Raw genomic sequence first — 23083 nt, forward strand, 5'->3', positions numbered from 1 at the left:
ATATATATTGTGACGACAATAATAGAAGAATCACTGATTTGAATTATGTTTAGTATATTCTCCGCAACAAACGCATTTCTCAAACAATCCGACAGGTGGCATTAGCGCACCGTTGGATGGTTAATTTGCCACCAAAGAAGAAGAACAACTGACCAACGACCAATGAGATTGGTGTATATTTACGAGTAGTAACGAATTTAGCCGAGAGTGACCGATGTTATTTCCGTGTACATCTTAACAGAACGCTAGCTATCAAGCTAATTCGTTCACTGTCTTGATGTTGCATCTGTTGTCTTTACATTAATAATTGTTGAACGATCCAAGCGTGCAAGGATTAAAGATCCCCCAAAATGGTAAGTAAACGATAGAAACACCTTATATCAAAGTTAGCTAATGTTAAAAAAACAAGAATACGTTAACGTCAAACGGCCATAAGTTTACATCCCAAAGGAGACTGTTGTGATGCTATTTAGTTAGCTTTTTAGGTGTGTAAATATAGGTCCAATTGAATCCCAAAAATGAATTTACACCGTTAGCTAAATTCAATATACTTGTGGTGACTTAGTTTATATGTGGTACAGCAAAGAAGGCTAGTTAATCGCCTTTAACTGACATTTAGCTAGCTGATGCTAACTGGCTAATGTTACTTAGCATGCTAACAGAGCCACAAACAGTAACATACAGTGTGTGAATAAGATAAGATCTACTTTGTAAACCCCGATCGGGATTGTCTATCAAAGCAGCATATAAACAAGGCTTTGCACATAATGTGAAAAGGGAACATAGTAAAAAAAATGACTCAATATTAAATATAAACATCTCAAAACAGAAAGTAAAAACGAAATAAAAGGAAATATATATAAATATAAATATTGTTAGTGAAAGATAAACACAGCTGTTTTTAATATTCCTTGGAGTTTAAGGTTTACTGTACGTCTTTTGGTTACATTGCCAACTACCACTATTTTAAACAGTATCCTTACATCAACAAACCGAGTCTTTCTAGCTGGATGTGACAATATGAATAATATACAGCTAAGCCTAGTTTTAATATTAAACACCATGCTCTGGCCTTTACAGTGTAATAACCCTGTGTTAATTTGACTCAAAGTATAGAAACAGGAGTGTTTTGTTACAGCAACAGGAAGAAGGGTCTGTTTGATTTTACTGGAGATTAATTTACTCATACTGTTGAACTTGTATGGTGGGGAGGAAATTCAAGGGGGGACATAAGGGGACTTTTGATAGGAAAGATCCCCAGTTACTGAGCAGCAAAACTGTTTTACAGCAGAGCTACTCTTCAAAGTAGTGGTATTGTGAAAACCCAAATATTGTTTTGTTTAGCCTTTAGCCTTTGAGGAAAAATGTCCTGCAGCTCAGCAGTCCGTTATGCAGGTCTTGTATTTATGTTTTTACCAGTTGTTATGTGTGTTATAACACATATTCTATTTTTCAGGACAGTGAAATGTCTGACCTTGACCATGCACCAGGGCCTGAGAACAGCAGTATGGACGGGGAGAACGCACCACTGTACTGTATCTGCCGAAAACCGGACATCAACTGCTTCATGATGTAAGTCCAGTTTCTTTCATCACTGCATATGGATGCACCAATGCTCATACACTCATTCCTTCATGTGCTTCTCCCACTGACAGTGGCTGTGATAACTGTAACGAGTGGTTCCATGGCCACTGCATTAACATCACTGAGAAGATGGCGAAGGCAATCAGGGAATGGTATTGCATGAGATGCAAAGGTACTGAGAAAACCTTTTGTCTTTTATCACAGCATTTGAAAGTGCCATGCTTTATATTAAGTACTTCACATAATCGTGACATTCCTGTGTCATTCTCCCTGTCACCAGGTAAAAACCCATCACTGGAAATAAAGTACAGAACAAAGAAAAACAAAGAGAAGGAGGTTGAGTATGACAGAGGATCCGACAGACAGTACAGCACCCCGAGTACTCCCGACTATAAGAGTGAAAGGCGGCGTGGATCCAAAGTAAGTCGTACTTCTGAACTAAATATTTAGGTTTGACTGCAATATCCAAAGAGCATAAAAAAATACTTACAAAATATATAGAGTGAGATCTTTCAAATTGTTATTATTAATTCATCTTGAGCACTAGAGCATCCCCTTATATTAACATGCGGATTAGAAATCTATGGTTCAATAAATAGACAAGCATTTATGGCAGTTCAGGCAGTCTTTGCAATACTCTGCAAATGCTAGTATAGATTACAATAGATGTTTGATATATTGTGCAGCCCTATTTTCCAACTGTCAATTTGACTGCTCTTCATCTTCTTCAATGTTATAGTTTTTCTCTGAAGTTCTAAACTCCAAACCTAATAAATGAACTTTGTGGACACGTATTCATTATGTAGGATGTAAAACAATGCACATTTCTTAGGATGCAATGGCTCTTATTGTCCATTGTTTGCTTTTCTTCAGGTGAAGCGTTCTGTTCGTATGTGTGGGGAGTGTGAGCCCTGCAGGAGGACGGAGGACTGCGCCGCGTGTGACTTTTGTAAGGACATGAAGAAGTTTGGAGGCCCCAACAAAATCAGGCAGAAGTGCAGGTTCAGGCAGTGTGAGGTCCGAGCCAGGGTAAGTCACTACATCTCAAGTTTCTTTACAAACATAAGTATACAAGCTCAAGTGTAGAAGTACATTTAACATTTCCACCCATTTTTTAAGGTTTTCATCTTCATGTGACTAACTTTTTTGTCATTCTAATGTCTTAGAATGGATGCAATACATTTAATTTAGTAGTTTTTAGAAACACCATGCTCAAACTGAGAGACAAAATATTCTTGTCCCCTAAAGTAGCAGTGCTCTGTAAAATAATCATGCATATAATATATTATAGGTACCTTTTCAGACCCAAAGAGTGGTTTAAAATGAGATTTTTTTTCCTCCCTGAAGCGGTTAACTGATGTATTTGTGCACTCCCTTGAGTTAACTCTGGAAATGTGACACCTTTGGCCTCTTGTTTGGTACAGAAAATGCTGCGTGTGAAGGACGAGGAGATGTCTTTGCAAGAAAGAAGAGAAAACAGACGGAGGCGATATTCCAATGACTACGACAGCGAGGAGGAACTCTACCAGAAGTACAAGGCAATGGGGAAAAAAAACAACAACCACAACATGGTAGAAAAACACTCAACAATATCTTATCGTGTAGAATCATTTAATCTGAAAAATGATCTTGAGTCTTATTTTTCTTGCTCTCCTCACCCAGGCATGGAACAGTGATGAAGATGATGAGGCGCCGTTCAGTCCTGTCATGCGTAAGAAAGCTGTGAAGGTGAAGCACGTCAAGAGAAGAGAGAAGAAGTTTGACAAGAAAGTAAGTTCCCTCATTGAACTATTATCATCAATATGTGAGGTTCTGCCAGGTAAGGTAAATGAAAGTAACGTACATTATAACACCTCCTTCTTTTTTAAATTATCTAGAAGGAGTCACGGCGGCACAAACAGAAGCAGAAGCACAAAGACAAAACCAGATCCAGTGAGAAAGGCGAGCTCCGGGACAGCACGGGGCAGCGTCAGTGTCTCGGGCCGAGCTGTGTGCAGCCAACAAGAGTCAACTCCAAATACTGCTCCGAGGACTGCGGCATGAAGCTAGCCGCCAAGTAAGAACTACTACTACTACTTTCACCATTCATGCAATAATGTTGCTTCTATCAGGTCCGATACTTCATTTTGGATATCCATAGGAATAATTGCTATTCACCATATTGTATAATATCATCAGAATATGCTTAGAATGACACTAAAACTGGAATCACTTGTTAAGAAACCATCTCAGATTTGGATTCCATCTCAGATGTGACGTGTCTTTTTTAAATTCACCACAACTTTAGCAATCCACAATAGATCTGCAATCTATATTCTCCCACCCCTAAGTCTCTATACCTGCTTAGAAGAACTTTTAAAAAGTCAACATCGCTTAGATAGGAGTCTAATGTATCTTCTGTTCACTAATTTACGAGTAAAAAAAAAAGGAATCATTTTTTGTTATTAGGAACCAAATAGCCAAAAGCTGTTTTTATCCCAGTTTGTTATTTCCTGATAGTACTATAGCTCCACCTAGTGTTGGAAAAGTGAAATGCTGGGTAAATTGCTCACTGCCTTCAAGTCTCTTATTTAGTCTCTTTATTTTGTCCTTCTCTTCCTCAGTTTGGTATTTTGCGACTGATATCAATGAGGAAATCCTTATTATGCTTCCTTGTTTAACAATCTTTTGCATACATTTTGCTCCACAGCCGGATCTATGAGATCCTCCCTCAGCGCATCCAGCAGTGGCAGCAGAGTCCCTGCATCGCCGAGGAGCACGGCAAGAAGCAGCTGGAGCGAATCCGCCGGGATCAGCAGAACGCCCGGCAACGCCTCACAGAGATGGAGCGACGCTTCCACGAACTGGAAGGCATCATCACCAAGGCCAAGCACCAGGCGGTCCAGCAGGACGAGGAGGTGAGGAGGGAGAGGGCAATGGCTCCGCTTATTGTAACTATTTCTCCCACGTGCTTCCAGTGAGTCTTGTGAAAGTCAGGGTAATTCTTTATTTCCGGACTTGTATCTTGGCAGCATATGACACACTAGCATTGCCTGTTGCTTTTATTATCTCTATATGCTGCTATATATTTTTTTGAGACCAGTTTTTCACAAGTAGCACCAACCAGAAGACACCTGCTATCACACTTTGTACGAATGAGTTTATGCTTTCAATCGCTCAGTCTAACAAGGAGGAGGATTTGCGTTCGGGGATAAAAGCACAACACTCACCCGGCTGATCTGCTTCCAAAAATGAGCTACTTAGTCTTTGTTATGATGTATGGAAGATACGGCACAGAAATTCGACATATTTTCAACTGGAAGCCCTCGGAGAACCCAGACAAAAAAGACGAGTGTTCTTTTGTCATTCGAAACAGTAGATGAAAAGGCCAATTAAGGCTGCTGAAACGGAGCAGAGGTAAAACTTTTTGATTAAATGCTTTTGTTTCTGTGTGCAGAGTAATGAAAACGACAGCGAGGACACAGACCTGCAGATCTTCTGCGTGTCTTGTAGTCATCCCATCAATCCAAAAGTGGCCCTGAGACACATGGAGAGATGTTACGCAAAAGTGAGTGTATTTAAAATGCTGTCGCTGCCTCTAAACATAGAACATACAGTCTTTAACATAAAGCAATTGGGCTGGTTTTAAAATGTCTTTCCTGTATGATTATCTTAACAGTATGAAAGTCAGACTTCCTTCGGTTCCATGTACCCTACAAAGATAGAAGGGTAAGAGAAATGAATCCTCTCAAAATGTTTAACTTCAACCTGTTTAGTCGCTTTACTGAAATGTCTTTACCTTTTCCACAGAGCAACGAGACTCTTCTGTGACGTGTACAACCCCCAAAGCAAAACGTATTGTAAGAGACTTCAGGTTCTGTGTCCGGAACATTCCAGAGATCCTAAGGTCAGTGGAAACCCCTCAGACACATGTATGATATCCACATTTCAATAAAAAAATCCTGCTAAGACCTAAAATATTAATTGATATCTGAAAAAATAAAGAAATTGGTTATGATGATCTCCAGAGGGAACACATTGTTGATGTCTTCAGCTGACAATAAATTAACCAGACCTTTTTCTGTGGATTATACGAGTGCACATATTGTAATAAACACAGTTAATGGAGAATCATGTTCATACAGTCCGCTGCCTATTAGTGTTTATGTGTAAATGGTTAATTCATTGACCTTTTTTGTTTTTAGATCCCATTGGATGAGGTGTGTGGGTGTCCTCTGGTGAAGAATGTGTTTGAGCTGACCGGAGATTACTGCAGGGTCGCCAAAAGGAAATGCAACAAACATTACAACTGGGAGAAGCTCAGGAGAGCGGAGGTGGACCTGGAGCGAGTCAGAGTGGTAAGTCGAACTCCGGGAATGTTTCTTTTGGTTTTAACGGACATCAAATTGTGATTATTTATTGGAAATGTTGCATATTTTCCATTTGAAACGTCAAAGAAATCGATTTTCTTTTCTTTCAAGTGGTACAAGTTGGACGAGCTCTTTGAACAGGAGCGTAACGTCAGAACAGCGATGACCAACAGAGCCGGTTTGCTCGCTCTGATGCTGCACCAAACTATTCAGCATGACCCCGTGACCACTGATCTCCGTAGTAACAAGGATAGGTAGTCGACCTGTCTGAGTTTTAAAGATTTAAATGATACCATTTGGTCAAAAACTCATTTTCTAACTAGATAATTATTTTAAAATGTTTTTGTGATAACTAACTGAAAGAGGTAAATGGATATATATATTTTCCTGACTGCGATGGATGACTTGCTGTTGATTGATAACAGCTGCTTTTGGTATGAATGCTCAGAATAAACACTTTGACGAATCTGCTATTTGTTCTAGAATTTCTTTTAGCCTTTCTATAATGCATGTATCTTTGAATAAAATTACTGACCAAGAAGTGTGGCTGTATCGGTCCATCTTCAAAACAATCAGTGCTGTTTTTCAAAGGGGGAAAATGGTTGCATGTATGAATGTAAGCAAGGAAAGGCTGATAAAAAGTTCATCAAAAGTAGTGAAGTACGATGGACATTGCAGGGTAGACTATTCCCCCCGCAACAAACACTATTAGTAACTTAGTCATAGTAACCAAACGCTGAGTACAGACCCAGATTACAATTAAAAAACACAACTTTTCAACCTCTCATACCGCACTGCTCATGTGATGGGACTTCCTGACTGACTCTCTGCTTTTTACTATTTAAAAGGAAGAAGATTGTATTGTATTTACCTAGCTATGTTTTATGCATCAGTTGACTTACTTTCTGATTATGGGTAATGTTTCTTGTGAAAAGGTGATGTATTGGTTATTTAAATACACATCATTACAAACTGAATAAGGCTTTGCCCCTTAAATCACAAAAATGGTTCACTCCCCAATGTTATGTGTGTATTTTTGTTTATTGCCTGAATATCTGTACATTTTAAATATGTATATATAAGAAATGAGAAAGTGAACCGTTGCCTTCAAGTGCTCCTCCTAAATTCTTGCTTGTTTACCAATAGTGTGCATATCAGATGGTCTTAAAAAAAAAGAAAACGCTACAAAATAGTTTCAAAAGAGGAACAAACTATAAGATAAAACAATGTCAATGGTAGATATGATGTTCTATCTGTGCTCCGATGTGAAGACAATCCTTATTTTAAGACGAACACAGCGCTACCAGTACACTTCTTTCCCATAACCCGTGAAGGCAGCACAATAGCTTGAAGGCGAGAGAGCGCTATCAAAGGGTAGAGTGCAGTATGAGAGAAGTCACTCCCTTCCGCTTGTTTATTGTTTTTTCCTTTTCTCCTGGCAACAAAATTCAAATAAATAACGTTTGAAATGAGTAAACAACGAATTAAATTCAACCAAGTCTCACGGTGGTATATTAGGGTTACTATGTTGCTACCGGAAATAGCTCAAGTAGAGATGTAAAACAGACACACTATACACACGTGTCTGCTTGAGTAAATGTGAGAATTACCACGTTGCCTGAGAGACACTGACACTTCATTGTATATAATACACATAGAAGGTGCCCGTGTTATAATTTGACTTCAATATAAAAACAAAGATAATAAGAAACTACTTGGTAATGCAAACTTGCTGTTTGTAGTGTTGTCTCTGTAGGAAGGGGGCAAGGGTTCCCGAACATGCACGGACCAGGCAGATTAGCATCTTGAATGTTAAACCCCTGGTACTACCACTGTTTCCGCTAGCACTAGATGTTTGTAAGCTAGCTACGTTAGCTCTACCTCTTTAAAGTGGTGCCTTATGTGACCACACTGCCAACAATCCTGGAAATGTTAATGTAAAGGTATGTGTTGTTTGGCTCTCGTAACAGCAGGTATGTGTAAACTGATTATCGACTCAAGGGGGGGTAAATGAACCATGGAGGGATGCTGTAGCTAGCTAACAGCCGCTGACAGTCGCTAGTATCTTAATCCTTTCTAACGTTACTGTAGCTACTAGTAATATATGGGATTATGCCAAACTACGTATTTAGAAATAATAACCAATATCTGAGTATTAGTGTAGTTTCTTTTTTGCAAAAACAGCACTTCAAATGGCAGATGATACCTTTGTGTAGCTTGGTGTTATTATAACAATCAAGTGCTAGTCTGTTTACCATGGATATGTGACAATATTGGCTTTATTTATGAAAGGTAATGTTTATTAGAATGGAGCATGACCTAGAATCCGTCTGTGTACATAATGTGCTAGATACACTTGAATGGATATCTGATCAGCTGAGGCTTTTGCCTTTAATCGGATAGGACAGTGGAGATTGACATGAAAGTGGGAGAGAGAGTCGGGGCGGGATCCGGAAAGGACCATGGGTCGGGAATCGAACCTGGGTCGCTGGCATACGGTGCAGGTGCCCCAGCCAGTTGCACCACGGCCGGGGCCAGCTCAGGCTTTTTAACTAACATTTTTACTACTCAAACAACCATAAAGCTAGGTTACCGTTGTGTTCAGTATGCAGCTACAAGTCAATACGACTTTTTTCCAGTTTTGGTTCTGAAAAACTGAAAGGTTGTCAACCATCCTGACCATTCATCTATCTAACCAAACCATAGTTTGAGGATACATGCTCAGACAGTGTGACAACACATGGGAACGTTAAATGGGATGCAATGCCGACACTAAGGGAAATCGTTATTTGTTTCCAGGAATACAATTTGGAGCTTGAAGGAGTGCAACAATGAACGAGGAACCAGTTGGGGCACCAGCCTCTGTCACAGAGCCAGAGGCAAAAGATGTGGGACAAAGCACAGAGACGATCAGCAGTGAAACAGAAATATCAACAGAGAAAAACCCCCCCAGCTCAGATCCTGTAAAGGAAACTCCAGTACAAGTCAAGGAGGAAGATAAGGCTGCTGGTTTAGAGCCCCCTGTTGACTGGTTTGAGCCCCTGGAGGATGATGACTATGATGAAGCTGAAAGTCTGGCAGGAGAAAGTGAAAAGAGTGTGAGCGTGGCGGGCAGCGAGAAGAATAACAAGAAGGTTTATAAGTAAGTTGTCCTTCTATCTTGTTCTGTGGTCCTGACATTGTGCGTCATTATCTCAGATTAGATTATAATAGATTATATGTAAAGTATTATTTACTAAGATGCCCTTATTATTTTCTATAGTTCATCGTGTTATGTTCTGTATTTTGTTGAACTACTTTTTAGGGATTCATTGCAACTCTACCTCAATTTAGTGAAAGAGACAAGCTGTATATAACAATATTTATATTTCCCCTTTTTAAATTCAGATTTCAGCTTCCCCGTCGCAAGCGATCGCATCCCGATGAAGGATGGGAAGAATGGCCAATTCTTGGAGATGGTTGGAAACGCAAAGAAGTAGTCCGGCGCTCAGGTTCTAGCATTGGACAGAAGGATGTATATTACTTGAGGTAATTACTGCGTAGTGAATTGTAAAGAAATCCAATGTACCGTGGTTTTGAATTGCAGGGTGCAGAACGTAACTTATATTTTGACTCTGTGTTCAACAATGTTGATAGAGGTAATGTGATGTATTTATTTTTACTTTTACTCTTGTGTTTTCTGTGCAATGTGACAACAACAATCATAACGGCTACGTACCGCAATGGATACATTGAAAATATGATTTAATACATTTTAGAGCCGGAAACAGTACCGAAGGAGTGGCAGACCGGGGTGGTGGTTCCTCTCTTTAAAAAGGGGGATCAGAGGGTGTGTGCCAATTACAGAGGCATCACATTACTCAGCCTCCCCGGGAAAGTTTACTCTAAGGTGCTGGAAAGGAGGGTCCGGCCGATTGTCGAACCTCAGATTGAAGAGGAACAATGTGGTTTTCGTCCTGGTTGTGGAACGACGGACCAGCTTTTCAGTCTCGCAAGGATCCTGGAGGGGGCCTGGGAGTACGCTCATCCGGTCTACATGTGCTTTGTGGATTTGGAGAAGGCGTATGACCGGGTTCCCAGGGAGATACTGTGGGAGGTGCTGCGGGAGTATGGGGTGAGGGGGTCTCTGCTCAGGGCCATCCAATCTCTGTACTCTCAAAGTGAGAGCTGTGTCCGGGTCCTCGGCAGCACGTCGGACCGATTTCCGGTGAGGTTTGGCCTCCGCCAGGGCTGCGCTTTGTCACCAATCCTGTTAGTGATATTCATGGACAGGATTTCGAGGCGTAGTCGTGGGGGAGGGGGTTTGCAGTTCGGTGGGCTAAGGATTGCACCACTGCTTTTTGCAGATGATGTGGTCCTAATGGCTTCATCGGTCTGTGCCCTTCAGCACTCACTGGATCTGCCCTGGGCGCCTCCCTAGGGAGGTGTTCCAGGCACGTCCAGCTGGGAAGAGACCAAGGGGTAGACCTAGGACCAGGTGGAGGGATTATATCTCTTCGCTGGCCTGGGAGCGCCTTGGAATCCCCCAGTCAGAGCTGGTTGATGTGGCCAGGGAAAGGAAAGTTTGGGGCTCTCTGCTGGAGCTGTTACCTCCGCGACCCTGACGGAAAAGTGGGAGAAGATGGATAGATGGATGGACATTTTAGAGCCTAAATGTACTTGTTATTTTTAAAATGTGTTGGTATACGTTATTAGGATTTTTATATTTACAGATTTTTATATTTAGGTTTAGTAGGAACATTTTATGGACGAAACAATAAAACTGTTTAAAGACAGTTTTAAAAGCCTAATTCCTAAAAAACAAGATATTTAGATATTTAGATATGCATGCGATTAGATGACAACTGGATTGTAGTTTTTAGCGGTTGTTTATTTTATTTTTCTCTTTGCAGTCCGCGAGGGGATCGAGTGAGAAGCCGAGTAGAGCTGATGTCAGCGATGGTGGCAGTTGACTTGTCAACCTTTGAATACAAGTCAGGAAAGTTTATCGAAGGCGGACTACCCACCACGAGAGTTCGCAACAGAGCCAAGGTAACAGCCTCTTCTAGCACTTAAAGCTTGAAACATTTAAGAGGTGTGAATCTCACAGTAAAGTCATCCTCTCTTTTTATCCATTAGAGGAAAGTCCCGGAGAGTTCCTCCTCAGAGTCCAGCTTTATGGAGCGAGGGGAGGGGGCCGACACTCCAGACTCCTACCACAGGCTCACCCCCAACCTTCCGCCCAAAAACGTCCCGCCCCAACAGAGTGTTTTGTCCTCCAACAGCACAGTAGTAATTCCAAAACAAGAATATGAAGAACCACCGGCAGAAGAGAAAAATAAAGTTCAACTTCCTTCATCATCCAGAGCACTCCCCCTCCCCTCCATAAATGGGGAAGTCGGCTCTGAGGAAAACACACTGTTAGTCCATTATTAATTGTTTATATGTCAACCATTAAAGCTGCTGATGTAATCAACAAGACACTCAAGTCTTTCAGTTTAATGAAAGGGAGTTGTTTGTGGGGATTAGATGTGATATGCTGAGCGGTTTTGTTTTCCCTGCAGGGTTTGTTCCAGATGCAGTATTTCCTTCATAGGCACGTGGTACGACAAACAAAGGAAGAGGCCCTGCTGTCCCAGCTGCTGGGGTATGTCAGTTTGTGGTTATGCAACGTCATGATTCTGAGGAAACTACAGCTTTAGAAATTGTTGATAAAAATAATGGCAATAACTCCGGTGAAGGCTTTCATCCTACAATGTTTCTTTCTTTCTAATTTCAGCCAGCTCGAAGACGAAAGAGCATCCGATGGTTCGATTCAGAAAGGTAAAGCATTGTCTGTCCAACAGTGGTGTGGATGAACTGTTTAAATAGCCAAAAGGTTAGCATGTGGCTTATTGGTAATGTGTGAATTACACAGTATTTAAACCATGGATTCAGAACGTACATGTGTAAATGTTGGGTTTATATCAGGGGAGTTGCGGAAATTGACCGGACAGTTTTATGTCTGACATGAAAAGAATCTTCAACCCCCGAAAGACCATATGCCTCGATTTCCAGAGATGAAATGTGAGAAAAATACAGAGGAAAGGAAAATGGGTGTTAGTTAATTATCAAACGTGCTTTCTTATTTATGTTCATGCTATTGGTAGTGGATTCCCTGCGGACAGTGTGTGGGATGCCTGAACACGGTCAACTGTGGGCAGTGTGCCAACTGCAAGAATGGACTGCAGAGCCCAGAGACACGGAAAGCGCTTATGCCGGAAACGCAAATGTATTTGTCCTATTCGCAAGGTTAGCTCCCGGGCGCTCAACAGTTTTTATTTAGAGGTGTATTTCTTTTGCATTGACGCTTTGTTTTATGTTCCAGCAGGGCCCTGGAAGTGGGGGCTTCATGCCGCAGAGGCCTTACAACGAAATTCCAGAGACGTTTGATGAAATCATGGGTTCTTGCTACACTACGCAGGTCAAATGATGTTGCTATTTGTATTTAATCTGTGTCACGTTTAGACCAAGGTTTACCCTTAAGTCAACCTTGATCGTTGCCAGTGTTTTTAGTAAAATAGAATTTCAAATAGAATGACTATTGGTGAAAACTATCCTATACTCCTTCCAAATGTTCAACACTGTAATCACAGCAAAATTACACACTGAAGCTTTGGCATAAAATCATGATCAGCTCTTGTTTATTTGAAATCATAGCGCAATAAGGAATAGTCAAAAATTGAAATCTCAGTTAGCACAGTATTTGTTAAAGGCTTAATATGTGTTCAAGTCATTTTGGAACTGCAAAGTTATCCCTGCATACAAATCCTATTCTACTAAAGAAATATAAATAGTATTTTACAAAAAATCTTTGTTGATTAAGATCCTATTGAAACTGTTACCATTATCATTTCATATGTATTCAATGATAATTATGATTCAACTAGATCAATATTGAGAATCATAATGCAATCACTGTTTGCGTATCGTGCAGCCCTACACTGAATTTAAATTTCATTTCTAAAAAAACCTTTTTATTTTACAGAATGAAGTCACGGACTCGCAGGTAAATCAAGACACATTTCCATCTTACGTATATTACATAATATGATTGCTACCTTTTACCCTCTCTCACTGGCACTGTTTCATTCACACAGCAGCTGAGTCTGAAGAGTAGCGACACAGAGAACTTCTCCGTCAACGTGGACCTCGATGACGACGATGACATGTCGACTGACGATGATGATGATGTGAGTTTATTTATGAACCTGCTCCTCATTGAGCGACTCTTATAGGCCTGAATAGTGGATGGTAAAGTGTGCAGCTTTTCTTTCCTTCACAGGGAAAAACATCTGTGGTGAAGACAGGAAAACAACTATTAGATTAGATTCAACTTTATTGTCATTGCACAGAGTACAAGTACTAGGACAACGAAATGCAGGGTGGTGGTGGCAAAGCAGGGCGGTGGTGGCAAAGTCCATAGGGGCTTGGCCTGGGAACTGGAAGGTCACCAGTTCAAGTCCCCGAAAGACCAAGTGCCACCGTGGTGTCCCTGAGCAAGACACTGGTTACCTACACTGCTCCCCGGGCGCAGTACATAATGGCAGCCCACTGCTCCTAACACTAGGATGGGTCACAGCATTTATAAAGCATATCAATTCTATCTAGCCGAATGCGACTTATTATAAAGTTTCTGTCGGAAAAATAACCAATTTTAGAATTTAAAGCATTTTCTCAGGATGCTTGAAGTTGAAAAGGAGGCAAGCAGTAGGGCATGGACACACTGAACCCTCCGACTGTAGAAGACCTACACCCACACTATATGCCTCATGCTCTCTGCCCGCCCCTCCGCCCGTGAGTAAGGTGTACCAGTTGAAACTGAGGCTTTGTTTCAGCTACAGAAAATACATAAGAAAAAGGAGTAGATAGATGTTGTCCAGGCAGGCAGGAAGAGTGAAAGGGAAGAGAAATAGGAAAGAGGGATCAACAGGTGCATACGCGTAGACACGTTCACAGAGGTAATAATATAACCTTTTTAGCATTTTAGGACCTGATGTAAAAACCATTCAGGTAAAGATGCTTTAATGCTGGCGCAAATAAACATGTGCTGTCTATGGTTTGTCATGGATGTTTAGTTCTGGTATTTTGCTGGGGTTATTGGTCATTGGACTAAAGACATTTTCACCACATTTGCTAAAACCACATGTTTCCATCAACTACTGTCACTAATGGAAAACCATGTGATGTAAATTTGGCAATACTTTTGTTTCATGTATTTATTTTGTCATCTGATGTGTTCATTTATATTGTAGCTGACATTTGAGTCCTTTATACCATGATTCATTCAACAGAAAAGGTGCCACTGACAGTGTTGAAATAACTACATTAAATATGTCTCTTTCTCCCATATTATATACTTGACTTGCCCTCAGTGGCATAAGAAGCGGAAGCGACGGTCCTGTGGAGAATGCAAAGCCTGTCTCTGCAGGAAAGACTGCGGCACGTGTGATTTCTGCGTGGACAAACCAAAGTTCGGAGGCAGCAACAAGAAGAGGCAGAAGTGTCGACTACGTCAGTGTCAGAGACAGGCGATGGTGAGACCCTATAGAGTGTGAATAAAAGTGCTCATCCAGTAATAATGTAAAGGTGATTAAATATCTCTGTCACATTTGGCAGAGACACTTGCTGCCGTACCAGATGGGACAAGCAGACCTCGGGCCAGAGAGCTCACTGTTGCCGGGCAGACCTCGACCGCACTACACATACAGCAGAAAGTCAGGTCTAAAGAAAAACAAAGGAACATCGGGCTTAGACTTCACTGACAACGAAGACGACGACAGTAACCTGCAAGGAGTGAGTCCCTGATGCCTTTGGTCATAGAAGGTTTTTATTGTGTCTGTCCATATCCAATAAAATAAAGAAGAAGCTCCTGGTTTGGCTGAACAGACAAGAGTACTGGCACTGAAGCTAAGCGCTATGCTGCTGTGGACGGGGGGGGGGCTACACAAAGTAGCACAAACGATATAACCGAATGAGGCAGCGGTACACCAGCATCTTCCGTGTTCTGAGCTGTAAAATTACTAATTGTATTTCATTTATTCACAAGTTTAAGTAGAATCATGAGCTATAAAGGAGGCATGTGGAATTTGACACCTCAAGGATTTTTGTTATCATGTGCACAGTCGCTACAGTGTAGTTCTGGCATTGAGAATCTTAGGTCCCGAGCTCCTCCAACAGTGCAACATATTATAAAAGGGCATAAGACAAAATAATAATAAAATAGAAATACTACTTCTTAAAATAAAAGTAGTGCAAAATGAATAATGAATAGAATATAAACAAAACAAGCTAACTTATGCATGGCAGGATGAAAGTGATCAACTGTATGCAGGATTCTGTATGTAGAGAATTAAATATACAATAACAGAATTTTAAGAGTTGAGATTAAGTATTGTGCAGTGATGTACAATTAAATACTGTTTGTAATTAATAAAATAGTGCGATGCAACCAGGTACACGTTTGGGTTATGGAGTCACTTCACCTGATAAGCTATAGGAAGCTTGAGAATAGAGGCCCAGACATCACACGACATATTATCAATACATCTAGAGTTGAAAGAGTTCATGTTTTGTACAGAAACATTACTCAGCTCATGTTCCCTTTCTGAAAGGGCTTTCTGACGGTAAGGTAAAGCTGTGAAAATATTAAGTTAACCTGGTATCAAGCGTTTTGAGGTGGTTCCTTTTTTAGTTGACTGATAAGCCTTTTCCACGAGGTGTTACCAAGAGCCAGTTTGGAGTTGGGGCCCAGTTAAATCTGGCTTTTGTAAAAATAAGACTACATGATGTGGCCGATCTGAGAAAAAGCAGTAAACTGTGACATCATAACGTGGCTCCTCTCGGGCTCTGGTGGGGGGGGGAAGCAAACTAGTTTTTAAGTGGTTAGCAATCTGAATCAGCGGAGCTCATTTTGAAAAGGGGTATGTAATACATTTTGCTGCTGCCTCTCATCCACTCTGACTTCTTATCTGTGTCTCCACACTCACTATGGATAAGTAGCACCTTATACAACCCCCTTATTAAACACAAAATCCCTTCAAAGTAGAAATGGTGGTTTGTTCTTACTCATGTTTCTCTGCTGTAGATGAACTGGAACCCTGAGTTTACCAGTGATAACAGTCTCTCCTACGAACTGAATGTGACAAACCACCATCCATCTATGCAGGTCTGAAAATAGACTTTATATTCACCTGTTTTTGTCACCTGAGGCTTATCTTACTGAAGCGTAATGCAAACTTAATTTTTGTTGTTCTGCAGTTAAATCATTTGGATTTCGGGCAGCTGAACGGACTCCCTGACAGAATTCCTGACATAAGCAACAACAACAACAGCTTTGAACAGGTACCTTGTTTTTTCATATATCAGGCCAAACATACAGTGGGGCAAAAAAGTATTTAGTCAGCCACCAATTGTGCAAGTTCTCCCATTTAAAAAGATGAGAGATGCCTGTAATTTTCATCATAGGTACACTTCAACTATGAGAGACAGAATGGGGGAAACAATCCAGGAAATCACATTGTCAGATTTTTGATGAATTAATTGGTAAATTTCTCGGTAAAATAAGTATTTGGTCACCTACAAACAAGCAAGATTTCTGGCTCTCACAGACCTGTAACTTCTTCTTTAAGAGGCTCCTCTGTCCTCCACTCGTTACCTGTATTAATGGCACCTTTTTGAACTCGTTATCAGTATAAAGACACCTGTCCACAACCTCAAACAGTCATACTCCAACTCCACTATGGCCAAGACCAAAGAGCTGTCAAAGGAGACCAGAGACAAAATTGTAGACCTGCACCAGGCTGGGAAAACTGAATCTGCAATAGGTAAGCAGCTTGGTGTGAAGAAATCAACTGTGGGAGCAATTATTAGAAAATGGAAGACATACAAGACCACTGCTAATCTCCCTCGATCTGGGGCTCCACGCAAGATCTCACCCCGTGGGGTCAAAATGATCACAAGAACGGGGAGCAAAAATCCCAGAACCACACGGGGGGACCTAGTGAATGACCTGCAGAGAGTTGGGACCAAAGTAACAGAGGCTACCATCAGTAACACACTACGCCGCCAGGGACTTAAATCCTGCAGTTCCAGACGTGTCCCCCTGCTTAAGCCAGTACATGTCCAGGCCCGTCAGAAGTTTCCTAGAGGGCATTTGGATGATCCAGAAGAGGATTGGGAGAATGTCATATGGTCAGATGAAACCAAAATAGAACTTTTTGGTAAAAACTCAACTCGTCGTGTTTGGAGGAGAAAGAATGCAGAGTTGCATCCAAAGAACACCATACCTACTGTGAAGCATGGGGGTGGAAACATCATGCTTTGGGGCTGTTTTTCTGCAAAGGGACCAGGACGACTGATCCGTGTAAAGGAAAGAATGAATGGGGCCATGTATCGTGAGATTTTGAGTGAAAACCTCCTTCCATCAGCAAGGGCACTGAAGATGAAGCGTGGCTGGGTCTTTCAGCATGACAATGATCCCAAACACACCGCCAGGGCAACGAAGGAGTGGCTTCGTAAGAAGCATTTTAAGGTCCTGGAGTGGCCTAGTCAGTCTCCAGATCTCAACCCCATAGAAAATCTTTGGAGGGAGTTGAAAGTCCGTATTGCCCAGGGACAGCCCCAAAACATCACTGCTTTAGAGGAGATCTGCATGGAGGAATGGGCCAAAATACCAGCAACAGTGTGTGGAAACCTTGTGAAGACTTACAGAAAACGTTTGACCTCTGTCATTGCCAACAAAGGGTATATAACAAAGTATTGAGATGAACTTTTGTTATTGACCAAATACTTATTTTCCACAATCATTTGAAAATTAATTCATTAAAAATCCTACAATGTGATTTCCTGGATTTTATTTTCTCATTCTGTCTCTCATAGTTGAGGTATACCTATGATAACAATTACAGGCCTCTCTCATCTTTTTAAATGGGAGAACTTGCACAATTGGTGGCTGAATAAATACTTTTTTGCCCCACTGTATGCTGATTTTTTTTCTAAATGGTACTAGTGTGTCTGTGTTTTAGTTTCAGGGCCTCCTGTTTACCACTGTCTTTACAATGCTTGTGGCTCCTTGACGATGTCCTTATTTGTTTTGCTGTTGTCTTGCTGTTTTTGGCCATATGGCTCAGTGTGATGAATCCAGGCCTGGCTCCAGCTCTGGCTCCAGCTCTGTCTGTTTGACCATGTTTATTTCCAGTCCATGGTAATTACAGTCCATGGCTCGCTTTTTTTGCATCAGACTTCCTTTATTTTGCCTTAAATCAGTGTGGTCCTTCCCACTCTGCAACGCAAACAGCACATATGTTAATCCTGGGGCTCATATGTGCCTTTATTGCGAAGTCTGACAGCGTAGACACAGACAGGAAATAATAATGAGGAGAGGAAGAGTGACATGCAACATATGCAGACAGACTCAATCTGGGGGTTTTGTAACGACATAGTACACAGCTTAACCACTTGGCACCAGGCCATCCCAAAAAGTGAATTTGATCTCCATTTGAAGGATGCCAAGCTTGTTCTCTCTCCCTGTTGCCCCTCTCTTCTTTTGTCATCTGATCTGGTGATGCTTTGTGTAGTCAAGTATCATGGTGGTATCCAAAGTTTTTTTTATTACAGGATGGCAAAGTTCAGCTATTGACAACTTTGCAGAATTCTGCTAATTCCCTAATTTAACCTTTTCAGAGTCGCAGTTTTTCTGTTATTGGGTAGAGGCCCAACACATTGTATGTGATAGGGTAAGGGGCGTGAAAACTTTAAGCTGTTGACCAATCACAACAGAGCCGGCCAGCTATCCAATCAGAGCAGACTGGGCTCTGGTTTCAGACAGAGGGTGAAAAGAGGTGCTGCAGCAGAGGCAGTATGAGAAAAATAAAGAGCCTTTTGAACATTAAAGCATGGAGACATGTCCCAGAAGAGACACAAAATACAAATATGTGCAGATCTGATGCGGCTGAGATTGGATCCGATATGATTTAACTTTCTTGGTTTTGTCTGAGTGATTGTCTTAGTCGTCTCAAGCTGTAGCTAATGGCAAGGCTCATGACCTCCCCCTTATCAATCCAGGACCAGCTGAGCAGATGGGATGCAGAGAAATCACGCGCTGGCAGACATGGTCAGAGACATGTTGAAGAAGAAGACGAGGAAGATGATGATGATGACTACGAGGAAGAGGATGAGGAGGAGGAGGATGAGGAGGAGGATGAAGAAGATGAGCTCCCCACGGTAAGTGTCCTGCTGAGACTTTTCACATTAGCTGTCTGGATATAGTGCTGCAGGGATGACGGTTAGCTTCGCGCTGGGAACTTTGCAGCTTATTTGATTTGATATGAGAATAAGTATGCTTAAACCTGAGTGAAATTCTTTGTGTTACGGCTAAGGCTTGTGCTGTGTTTGCTTTAAAAACATTTTCCTCTCTCTGCAGATCACACAGATCTTCAGTTTGGCCGAGAGCCAGACTAGCAGTGGTGTGGACATCGAGAACCAGCTGATGAAGCTGCTCCAGTCTTTGCGCTCCTCGGTCATGCCCATCCTGTGGTACGCCATCCTGGTTGACGGCCCTCAGCTGCAGATCATCCAGTGCTCCAAACAGTCCAACCTGACGGACGCCATCGTGCTGATCGACCCGGGCTTCTGCTACCAGGTCACCGTCCAGAAGCAGCCGCTGCTCCCCACACACCCGCTGTACGATAAATACCCGGCACGTCTAACCTCCGTCACCGAGGTGGTCAACCTGCTGCTGGGCCTGGAGGAGTACGTGGTGTGCCAGGGACTTCCCCCCAAATACCCTGTATTTAAAAAGGACCCTATCATACTGGAGCGGGCGTCAACCTGTGATTTCCTGGTGAAGAAGAAGGTGAGCATCTGTTCAAACTGCAGAGCGCTGCAAGGACTTTAACTGGAGCAGGGACAGAGGATCTTTGACGGGTCTCTAGTGAAGCTTTGTGTTTTTTTGTTTCCTTTCAGTGATATACAATATAATATATATGGTATTTTCACAGATTTACCTCTGGATTATTATTATTTTTTAAAACCACCAAAGGCATTCCAGGACGCGTTTCTCCTCACGTGTTCTGTTCTGTTTCTTTGTTTTGTTATGACTGTTATGGCAGGTTTGGAGACGGGTCGAGATGAAATCCATTAGCTGGCTGTGTGGTTATCCTGCGGTGTCGATAACCCTCACCCCACCTCCATCACTACACTTTTGATTAGTTATTTACTCCTCCTAAATATTATCTCTCTTAGCCCAAAAATGAAAATGCCATGCCCCCTCTTTTATCTCTTCTCCCGCAGCACTGACAACCGTGTCAACAACATTGGTCACGTCTACCAGATCTAATGGATTTACCCAGCAGCCTCAAGTCTTCTGAACAAAACGAGTTATGGTCTTGTTGTGATTATATCTAGGCCAGTTAATCAGTTCTAGTTTTGTAGTTGATTTGACTCCACTTGTTTCTTAAATGCAAGCAGTTTATGAAGGCATCAGAAGTTCTGAGTTTTTTTTCCTGCACTTCTGGCACTAACCTGGACGCCAACGCCTCGATAGTTTTTTGTGTATACACGCATTTGCCTAAAAAGACTTTGAAAAGGATGGCTGGAATATGGTATTTTAATATCACATATGACTTTGAGACAGATTATGTTCATGTAAACATCTTTTTTTCACCTTGTCTTTTTTTAATTTAATGGAAATCAACATCAAAACAGTTCTTTCATTAAATGTTTTCCTGCAGTGTTTGCACTAACCTGTTAAAATATTATTTATACACACATGCGCCTAAAAATAATAGAAAATATGGCGTTTTGTGCTCCAGTATGTTTTTATTGACATATGACAAATGTACCTATGAGTTTACTTTTTCCACCTCCTCTGTTTTTAAGTCAATTGGAAAACAACAAAACATGGGCAAAGGTGAACTATGAATTTACCAAAATGATACAAAACCCACGTGGGGGAATGAAGTCGACGTAATCAAAAAGGACAGATTAAAAACAGCAATGTCGTGGTCCTGGGGTCGAGACATCAATTATACCTAACGGTTAGTGCAGGACGGACAAGTCTCCAAATAACAGGGTGAAGTTTGCAAAGAAAAAGCCCCTCTACCTATTTTTAATACAACAGGATCTAACACTTCAGGAGTCCTTCACCGTGTATCGTTACGAACAGTTCGATATTAAAGGGTCTTTTTTTTTTGGACGAATACATTCAAAGCCCTATGAGTTAAGAAATAATGGGTTACTTTTGAAACGCAGTGCAGTGAAGCTAAGTCAAATTCAAAAGTAAGTGAACAATTTACAGCTAACGAGTGAACAGTGTAACACTGCTAGCTAAATATTCCTCCCCCAGGTAACTTTTTCTCAGCAGAAACACCTCATCTTTTCTTCATGCATCATCATTAGGGGCTGCGGCGAAGCTTTTGCACTTGATAAGATGTTTTGTAGCCAAAATTCATCGAGCAGATGACGGCTTTGTGTATTTATTTGGACGAGTAGCGGTTTAAATAATATGTTCCATTTCTGTTGTGAATCGTCATGTTATTGATTTTGAATATTGTGTTGTGTGTAAATTGTACAGTAATTCAATTTTCCGAGATTGAATAGAATTTTCTCTATTGGGACATTTATAGAGTGACACAAGACTTTACCTACGCGGAGGTTTATGCATTCTTAACATATATCAGGTTGATGTTTGTTATCTCGGTTTCCTCGAGTCACTGAAATGTTTAAGTTCAGTTTAAATTCTTTGAAAAGCCATTGCTATTGTTAAACTTTTAAATAAATAAAAAATTAAACCTATTCAGAGAATTCAGACATATTTTGATTGTCTGTGTCTTCCTGACAACTGCGTGCAAATCAACCCTTCCCTAGATCTGAAACGCATCTCGAGAATAATGAACTATTTTATAAACCTATGACCACAGCTGCTGCTTCCGTGCATATCTGGTTATTTTATATTTGTCGGTGTGTATGATGTGTCACAGTAAACTGAGCTGGATAGTGTTTCACAGGCTGAGTGGTTGAGTTATTAGCTTTGTTATTAAGCGTTGTGTCAGTGGAAACAGCAGCTAATGCCTCGCCTTTGTTTTATATTGCATAAGAGACTTCGATCTGAGGTCCATCAATGTGTGTCTGAAGTGAAGCATCTCTAAAGCCCTCAAACTATTCTGGGTAATGTGCTGCAGTTTCTCGTGTAGCATTAACACTAACTATGCACCATTGTTCTTTTAAACAAAAGGAAAGGCTCCCTTTCAAAATGGTTTGTTTGACTGTATTCTCTGTGGCTTGAACCACAAAACGCTGTCATTATATTAAACACTATGTGATTTAAATAACCTATATTGGGCTTGACAAATAAAAAACCATGTTGCCAAAGCACAACAGTGAAATTAAAAGTGATGCGATGATCAGCAAGACATGTACAATTCATATTTAAATCCAGAAATGTATTTTTTTAAAGGCTTGAGCTTCACTTAACCAATACCTATTAATTTACTGTAATATATGTTTTTAATTACCAAATGAAATAAGGGGAAAACAAATGAAAGGTGCTTAAATTATGCATATATTTGTTAACTCGATGAGAATGTCCTTTACTGAAAATAATGTAGGTGTTTTTTTATTTACAAAATAATTGCACAAACACGTCAGCCTAATTTATTTTTAGTATTCAGTAACCAAATGTGCTTTTTATCTAAAAAATGTTGATATCACATTCAAAATGTATACATATAAGAAATAAAAATACCAAATTCACTGATTTTATTATAACTGTTTTAAAAAGTAGTCACAGAGTAATTGGATGAAGAACGTTTTTCTTCTATCACTGTTCAGCGTTATTGTGTATGGAAACATTTGCTATATAATATAAAACAACATATGTTTTCAAATAATAGGACTTAAAAAATACCAAATAAAATAATAGGGACAACTCAATCATTTAAATGTGTAACCATAAGTTGGTCCTAAACGTACATTTGAAATGTATTCCACAATAAGATAAGAAGATTATTAAATATGTACACATGTGTTATTTTAAAGCACTTAACAGAATAGTGCATATAGAGGAACCAGTTGAGCACCTCACATGTCAATCCACTCTGTTTGATTTATTTATTACTATTCAGGATCATTGC

The 23083-nt window shown here is 40.8% G+C and overlaps 2 protein-coding genes across 2 annotated transcripts; both read left to right on the top strand.

Annotated features, from left to right (window-relative positions):
• Positions 1-210: 210 nt before the first annotated feature.
• Positions 211-6403, top strand: cxxc1b (CXXC finger protein 1b). Its single transcript, XM_063909801.1, has 14 exons — positions 211-353; positions 1457-1572; positions 1656-1756; positions 1865-2004; positions 2458-2613; positions 3009-3155; positions 3247-3354; positions 3462-3640; positions 4274-4481; positions 5021-5131; positions 5243-5292; positions 5374-5470; positions 5769-5921; positions 6045-6403. The coding sequence occupies exons 1-14, from the start codon at positions 351-353 to the stop codon at positions 6189-6191; spliced, it is 1716 nt and encodes a 571-aa protein (XP_063765871.1). The 5' UTR covers positions 211-350; the 3' UTR covers positions 6192-6403.
• A 2332-nt stretch (positions 6404-8735) lies between these two features.
• mbd1b (methyl-CpG binding domain protein 1b) lies at positions 8736-21746 on the top strand. Its single transcript, XM_063911506.1, is given in 17 exon segments — positions 8736-9075; positions 9321-9461; positions 10826-10964; positions 11052-11332; positions 11477-11559; positions 11692-11735; positions 12062-12154; positions 12156-12203; positions 12280-12375; positions 12940-12960; positions 13052-13144; positions 14327-14488; positions 14571-14747; positions 16039-16119; positions 16212-16295; positions 19017-19175; positions 19375-21746. Coding segments are annotated over 17 exon segments (2487 nt in total). The 5' UTR covers positions 8736-8764; the 3' UTR covers positions 19849-21746.
• Positions 21747-23083: the final 1337 nt, after the last annotated feature.

The sequence above is a fragment of the Eleginops maclovinus genome, chromosome 20 (assembly GCF_036324505.1).
Source record: "Eleginops maclovinus isolate JMC-PN-2008 ecotype Puerto Natales chromosome 20, JC_Emac_rtc_rv5, whole genome shotgun sequence".
Lineage (NCBI taxonomy): Eukaryota > Metazoa > Chordata > Actinopteri > Perciformes > Eleginopidae > Eleginops > Eleginops maclovinus.

Coding starts and splice junctions, on each gene's coding strand:
- cxxc1b (XM_063909801.1), top strand. Junction 3,355..3,461: donor AGAAGAAGTTTGACAAGAAA/GTAAGTTCCCTC, acceptor TAAATTATCTAG/AAGGAGTCACGGCGGCACAA. Junction 4,482..5,020: donor CGGTCCAGCAGGACGAGGAG/GTGAGGAGGGAG, acceptor TTCTGTGTGCAG/AGTAATGAAAACGACAGCGA.